The 7748-nt window shown below is 37.7% G+C and overlaps 1 protein-coding gene across 1 annotated transcript; it reads left to right on the top strand.

Annotated features, from left to right (window-relative positions):
- Positions 1-710: 710 nt before the first annotated feature.
- On the top strand, positions 711-2518 carry LOC121890063. Its single transcript, XM_042402325.1, has 6 exons — positions 711-828; positions 969-1307; positions 1442-1486; positions 1599-1715; positions 1892-1923; positions 2075-2518. Exons 1-6 carry the CDS (start codon positions 783-785, stop codon positions 2174-2176), a joined length of 681 nt encoding a protein of 226 aa, XP_042258259.1. The 5' UTR covers positions 711-782; the 3' UTR covers positions 2177-2518.
- Positions 2519-7748: the final 5230 nt, after the last annotated feature.

Here is a 7748-nt window from a genome sequence, read left to right as displayed (position 1 = left end):
ATAGCTGCCTACATGACATCCAGTGGTGTTCAGTCTGCCTCTGGTCTATACACATTATTGACATATTGTGAGGTTTTACTAGTATTGAGTCAGACAAAGATCAGTTGACAGCTGACACAGAACAAATCCAACAACATTCTTGATCAATGTTTTAACCAGAGCACATTACACTGATGTGATACATTTTTCATTAATGAGTAGTTTCAAATCTCTTACAAGTAACGTAAAGGATTCAGTTTTTAAATTCAGTATTAACACAGTTACTAATCCCAGTGATGCTCTTTTTACTCCTACATAGGAAGGTGGGATTGCTGTCTTACAAAGAATTGGATGGAGGATCAACATAATGTCTGTGTGCATTCAGTAGAGAGACAGATTGCTCCAGGTGTGTTAGCTTTGCTGTGGCTTCAGCCTTTTCAATGAAAGGAGGAAAACACCTTTGGGTAAATCCAAACCTGTATATGGTGTCTCCTTAGCTGGCTAGCTCTTGCTATATTTGGGTTTCAACGGGGTTTGTTCAGATTTGGGAGGGGTGTGTGTAAATTCTATCATTCTTTAACTTTGGTTTGAACACTACGTAGCTAAAATAACCTTTAGGATAACCATCTCGTATCCGTTCAGACGATCATTTGGCATCAACACTCGTTTTACAGAAAGCATTCACGTGGACAGTTTACACAACTGTATGAGCAAGAAAAAATGGCCCCACCTCTTAAGTTGAGAGCACCCTTCCTGGAGCACAGTTTGATTACACACATTGCTGAGCTACAATCATACGCACCATGATGAACCTTACCTTGATAACAGCTTTCATTCTCTGCAGCATCAGTAAGTACTGCCACTACATTTCTCTCAACTTCATTGCTGCCAGAATTTAATGGTTTTTGCTCATTATTCAATTTATTAAGAGGTTTTGTTTTTCTTCCTATAACAACTAAATCTCTTGTTGTCTCTGCTGTGTGTTTCAGGCTGGATCTCTGTCTCACTTTCTGAGTCTCACACTGTGGAGGTCCAGTCTGGTGAAAACGTCACACTGCAGTGCACCAAAACTTACAAAGGTCAAGCAACAACATCCTGGTTCAGACTGGTCAACAGAACCAAAGCCAGCTGTATCTCAACTATGATCAGCTCTGGAACTGTTCGATACTGTGATGGATTTATAAATGGAAAATTTCAAATGAGCTCCAACATTTCCACAGTCTCGCTCAACATTAAGGAAGTGGATTTATCTGACTCAGGGGTTTATTTCTGTGGATTTAACATTTACGGACAGACATTTTTAAGTGTCATACATTTAAATGTTGAAGGTAAGATGTTATGAAATTTATATTCTTCTCTTATGTCTTTCTATATGTGGCTATTTAATTATTGTCAGAACAAGATATTGATGCACATTTTTAATACAAAATAAAAATAAAATGTATCTTCATTTCATTAAAAGGCAGTGATGATGAATCATATGATGACATTGGCAGAGAGTCTAAACGTAAGAGTCTCTTATAGATTTCATTGTGCAAAATTCATTTGTCCATTTTAATGTTCGTCATTTTTAGCTAGAAAAGGAGAAACAGTCTGATTAAAGATCTTTCTTGTGGCAGAGTCGGATGCAACAACAAAGTTGATGGGTGTGATCTTGGTGATCTTGGGCAGTCTGTTTGTTCTCCACACTACGGTCATCATTGGTCTGGTTGTTAAAAACAGAAAACTTCAGAGAGGTAATGTTTCGATCTTGTATTTGGTTTATAGTTTTTTTTCACAAATTCTTTAAAGTTGTATAAATATTTTGGAAGAATACTAAATTTTATGTTTCCCAAAAACGGAATAACAGTAAAGTTTTAGAATAATGACGGTCAATTAACTGATTAGATACATTGTCTCTTTCATTTGGCAGCTAATGAAGAAAAGAATCGACAACAGAGTGAGGTGAATCATGTTTTATCATTTACTTTACAAGTAAAGTTTGATCATTTACTTGTATTTGTTTTATAATTTAAGATCATGTCCAGCCATTGTTTTGTTTTTCTCTTCATTTCCACTTGTTAAGGTGACTGACTGTAAATACTTTTATTTACAGAATCTGGGCTCTGATGACCTGAACTATGCAGCAGTGACTTTCTGTCAAAAAGCAAAAAGAAGAGCGGTGGAGCCAAATGTTGTGTATGCTGCCACCAGATAGACTCAAGAAACAAGAAAAGCTGTTCAGAGGGGAACTGATGCTTTTTCATGTGAATCTGCACTTGTGTTTTTATGTGTTTTTGTGTTTTTGGTGGACAGGAGACCATCACTTTGGCAGAAAAAAAGATGCATAACAGTTGCATCTTCTTTCTAGTGCTGAGTTTTATTTCATATCGCTCTTGTAAAGATGTTATTACAGCACATCAATACAGAAACTTAAGCTTTAAATGTTGACTTAATATAGACTGTATGCACAGTACATACAGTATGTTGCTGTGTCTATAGTGGTACGTGGAAGAAAATAGTCTACAGCTAACATCCAGGTGTGTTTTTTTAGCATGTAACATGTATTTATGCTCTCAGTCGTCCATTCTGCCACTTTCAAGTGTAACAAACAGTACTGTCTGTGTCAGCCTAAAAGAGACATCTCAACCACAGCAAGAATGGCCTTCAGCTCTGTATTATTTTCTCCAGTGTGTTATTTTCACAATGTAGCAACAACCACAAAACACACCAAATAAAACTGCTACTACATTTTGTTTTATCTGACTTCTGAAGAACTGTGTTGGTAAAAGGTGCAGCACTTGAAGACATTGAAAAAACAGAGATTGCAGTGTCAGATACAGTATGTGACTCCAATTCTCTGATTTACAGTATTTGGGCTCAGATGAGCTCAACTCTTCAGTGCTGAGGTTCCTTCCAAAAACAATAAGAAGCAGGAGGCCAGCAGCAGAGAGAGAGGAGGAAACTCATGTTGTTTATGCTGCCACTAGATAGACTCAGGAAGCAACTGGAACTGCAGCTCTGATGCTTTTTCATATTATTCTGTGGTTGTTCTCACATGTAGGTGGTGAATACAAGCAACCACAAAAGTAAAAACTAGTTTGTATTTTCATGCTTGTGTTTTTCTTTTTCTTTTCTAAGCCAAAGTCTTTGTCTTTCTTATTTCATCTGTCTACAATCTTAATGTGACAATTAAAAGAGCAGAAAGGACACTGATGACGGTCAAACTTAGTTACAGAGAGAGTACGATAGGGAGGGTGGGTGACACATCACTTGTTTGACAGGAAGAGACAGCACAGTGTGGTCTGAGCTGAAATGAGGTAAAAATCAAGAGATGTCCAGAGTCAAAGCTACAAATAAAGCAGTGAAACCTTCCACAGACATCAAAGGCCTTGCTGTATTCAAAGATAGAGAGTAATGCTACTTTTAAACATCCACCATGAGTCACTTTTATTTTACACAAACTCACTTAACCTTCACAAGCTACATCAACATCTGCTCTCAAACAAATTTTTGCCAGCACACATTCATGGCTCTCCATTTGGTCTTTAGTCATTTAGTCTCTGGTTACACTCTCAGATATCAGTTAGAGAATACTAACTGGAAACAGTGACCTGTATTCTGTATCCACAAAGATGAAAATGTTTTGTTGTTGTCTTGTGTTTTGTCTTCTGGTAGTCTTGTTATAATGCATTAACATTAGGATCAAAAACACAATGGCAGGAAACAGGAGATTGTTAACATTAATAAGAAAATCCCTCCATGACTCAACATCTCATAACAGGAGCAGAAAACACTCCTAGTAATCAATAACAAATGACAACTTGAATGATACAAAGTTATGATCAACTTTTAATTCCTTTTTCTCATCTTTCTGTTGGTATTTGAGCAATAATGCACCATCTGATACACAACAACAGTAGAAGCTGCAGGAGTGAAGCATAACTACTATACTGAGAGATCATTACTGAATAGAAATACATTCAATGGCTATTGGAGAAAACAATAGTATTATAACTTTAATGTGACTGAATTACAAGATTTAGCCTACTTGTTTGGAAGAAAGACATTTTAAAAAAACTTTAATTATGCACAGATTTAAGGATGATACCTGACAAACTCAGCTACAGCATCTAAGATACAACACATGACTGTGTGAACTCTTATGTACAAAATGTGAGCTCAGATGACCTGAACTATGTAGCCCATCCAAAGACAAAAGAAAAATTGCAGGTCTGCATCAGAGAGAGAGCTGGAGCTGAATGTTGTGTTTGCTGCTGCCACCAGATTCAGGAAGCTACTGGATGTGTGAGTTTAGAATATGCTTTGTCATATTAATTGCAGGGCAGGAATTATGCCACGGCCAAACAACCAGTGCCGTGGATGCCCCAGAGTGTGGCCGTAATGCCCCTTCTAAAATTAACTACCCCCATGGCCAGTTTAGCGTGGCCTGTTTTGAACTGGCCATTGTTCCCTTAAAAGAAAGTTGCGTACTTCCTCATTCAAAACTACATGCAACGCAGCAAATAAACACTCTCAATGTTTCCCAGTGTCTCAATCATCATGCTGGACATCAACAGTGGCGCAAGATTTCTCCCATCCCGCAAATATATGTGTAATGTCAACGTAAACATTAACAGCTAACCCTTTAGCTTACATTAGCTAAAACATTATGTGATAAGCACAGGCAGCTAAACACTGTACAGTGTAAGTATTCATACACGTTGTGTTTTAAAGTTAGTCACACACTCTCCTGCCAGGCTCTTGGAAGCGGTCAAAATGATTTTCTCTGGCAGTTACTATTAATAAGACTGTCTGTGACAGTGACATCTGGCAGCTTGTAGTAGTAGTAGAGACGTCGGAAGATGCTTCACTCGTTTTCACTCATCATGAATTTATTTCCTCCGTGGCAGAAAAACACATTCCATGATCCTTCAGAACTCCAGCAGGTTAAACTGGACTAGCGAAACACTTTTAGTGCTGATTGACTCCAACACACTCACTATAAACAGACTTTAAGACAATCGCTAGCCTAGCAACATTAATGTTACAAACAGCCCATAATGCAACACTCTGTGTAGAAGTCAGTTTTACATTGGTACTTTATCCATTGAAAAAGAATATCTGATGTTGTGAACAAGCCATTAGTGCAGTGTGTATGCAAATGAACCTGTAGACCGACATGCATAACCAGTCAAAAATATTCTCAGCAGTTAACTGTTGACATCCTAACCAGGATATTGCTGTTGGCTAACTATGAACATACATAGAGTTTGTAACTTGCTGTGAGATCTGACGGGTTGCTACTTTTTCAGTGTGATGCAACATTAACACACACACACACACACACACACACACACACACACACGTACACACACACACACACACACACACACACATTTCTCTGTAAGCAGACGGTCACTTCTCAGTTAAGACAGATCAGCAGAGTCTGCCGGCTGTTACATGACTGGCTGCTTAAAACACTTAAAAAGTGTTTTAAGCATTTTTATACAGTCTATGGTTTTAAGTCATTTTTGTGACTGCTCCTATGATCTCAGACTCAAATGCTAATAGTTGCACACGTGTGGAAACATGTTCAGATTCATTTTCATCACCCTTAGCCCATTTATACACTTAATTTTATCATTAAAATATAACAATAGCAATTAATATAATGAATTGTTCACATTTTTAAAAAATCAATCAGGCAGCATTTTGTGGAAAAGTCAAACATTCAGTGTACAGTTTTAATAAACTCAATACTGTTTTTCAATTCACTGACTACTAATTGTTGACTGTGTACTGTTTTATCTTTACACAATATAATTATCACTTATTGTTGTTGCACCATTGGTTTTGACCTTGCAATGCCCCAATAAATTTGTAATTATCAAAGGCCAAAGTGGCCTTGCCCTAAAAATGACTTAATTCCAGGCTTCTAATTGGCTGATGTGTTTTCATATGTGAGTGGTAAGTAGGAGCAGTTGACATCACTTTGTCTAGAATCTCATTTTAATTATGTTCTGGTTGACTTTTGATTCTCTCGTGCTTCTTTCTCTCTTGCTCTCAGTCTCAGTGTCTTTTTATCTTGTTTGTCTTCATCTTATTCTTCAGACAGAAAAAAGAAAAAAGGTGAGAACTTGTGCTGCCAGCAGATAAACTCAGAGAGGAACTGATGCTTTATCACAGTAATCTGATGTGTGTTTGTGTGTGGGCAGTGGGTGGAAGGACTCACTGTGAAAAATGATCAATAAATTAAAAGTTTGCATTTTATTGCTTGTGTTTCTTTCAATCCTTCTCTGTTAAAGTCTTTCTTATTCTGTCTGCCTCTGATCCTAATCTGAGAGAAACGACAGCATGTTAGATGTTTGATGGAGGAGGAGCCAGAAAAGGACACTGATCACTGTCAAATCTCCTTATAGGGAGAGTCAGATGGTCTGCAAGAAGGGAGGAGTGAGTGAGGAAAACGTCACTTGTTTGACAGGAAATACAGCACAGTGTGGTCTCAAGTGAACATCATGGGTCATGAAACTAAATTTGTTTAACCTCTTGATCTCTACTAATGTACAAACAATCTCAACAAGACTATATTTTCCTCTATTTGGCTCAATATATTATTATTTCTACATTTTAGAAATGTCTCCATTATGTACTGACACAGTGAATAAGTATAGTAACTGTGCAGACATGTAACAAGTCTTGTGCACCCTGCCCCTGTCATTTTCCATTGTGGTAAAAGTATGAACCAGCCAAAACAAAACCACAGCAAGACTGGCCTTTAGCTCTCTGCTGTAAAACCACATGCAATTAAAACTGTTCCTCTTTCACACAACTTGTTTTCTTCTTAATGTGAAGATATTTTGGTGATGTATCTGTTGAGATGTAATCAGTTAAAATACCATCAAGTATAAATCCATCTCATCTCAAACCGTCACGTTCTTTACAGACCACAGTAACTGAACTATTAAGTACAACATTGAGAGAGCTATTTACTGTCACATGTTGCTGGAAAGTGCTGAATTTAGGTTGTGTTTTTTCTTCCTATATCAGCTCAGCCTCTGAGTTTCAGACTGTGGAGGTCCAGCTTGGTGAAGAAGACTCTCTGCTGTGCTCCAACTTTTCCACTTCTTCCTCTCAGATATTCTGGTTTAGACTGGTCAACAGAAACAAGCCCTGTTGTATTTCCTCTCTGTACAATTATATTGAGCCTTCTTTCTGTAATGGGGTTCAAAAAGGAACATTTGAAATGGCATTCAATATCTACATTTTATTTTTCAAAATCAGGCTTATCAATCTATCTGACACTGGGTTGTATTTTTGTTGATTCTTCATAATCAAATATCCAGTAATAGTCAGTGCAACATATTTAAAGGCATATTATGCAGGATTTTCCTAAAACAAACAATGTATAGACTCATACTAAAGTAATGACTCTCAATCATCACTTATGACCCAGTGGAGGTGTGTGAATTCTTCTGGGCGTCAGCCTTTGTGCAGTGGGTGTGTAGCCCCCAGCCAATAACAGCACGCAGGGTGTGAGGTCAGAACACTATAAAAATGTAATGAACAGGTTACATTGCTGTGTTTTTTTATGTGCTTCAGAGTCTCCGATGCTTCTCCATCTCTCTTCTCTGCTGTGTTTCGTTTGAGCGACACACACACACATGCAGAGCAGAGAGGCCACAACAGACAGCATGAAGCTGCACTTCGGCTTGTTAATGATGAGTTTTGTTGCCTTTTTATTTTTCCCTTCACTTGTCAAAAATCTTGTTATTATCTTGTCCTTTGGA

This window comes from Thunnus maccoyii, chromosome 22 (genome assembly GCF_910596095.1).
Source record: "Thunnus maccoyii chromosome 22, fThuMac1.1, whole genome shotgun sequence".
Taxonomy (NCBI): Eukaryota; Metazoa; Chordata; class Actinopteri; order Scombriformes; family Scombridae; genus Thunnus; species Thunnus maccoyii.
The sequence above is the reverse complement of the archived record's forward strand: the minus strand, read 5'-3'. Positions and strand labels throughout refer to the sequence as shown.

Coding starts and splice junctions, on each gene's coding strand:
- LOC121890063 (XM_042402325.1), top strand. CDS start 783: ATGATGAACCTTACCTTGATAACAGCTTTCATTCTCTGCAGCATCA. Junction 1,487..1,598: donor CATTGGCAGAGAGTCTAAAC/GTAAGAGTCTCT, acceptor TTCTTGTGGCAG/AGTCGGATGCAACAACAAAG. Junction 1,716..1,891: donor AAACAGAAAACTTCAGAGAG/GTAATGTTTCGA, acceptor TTCATTTGGCAG/CTAATGAAGAAAAGAATCGA.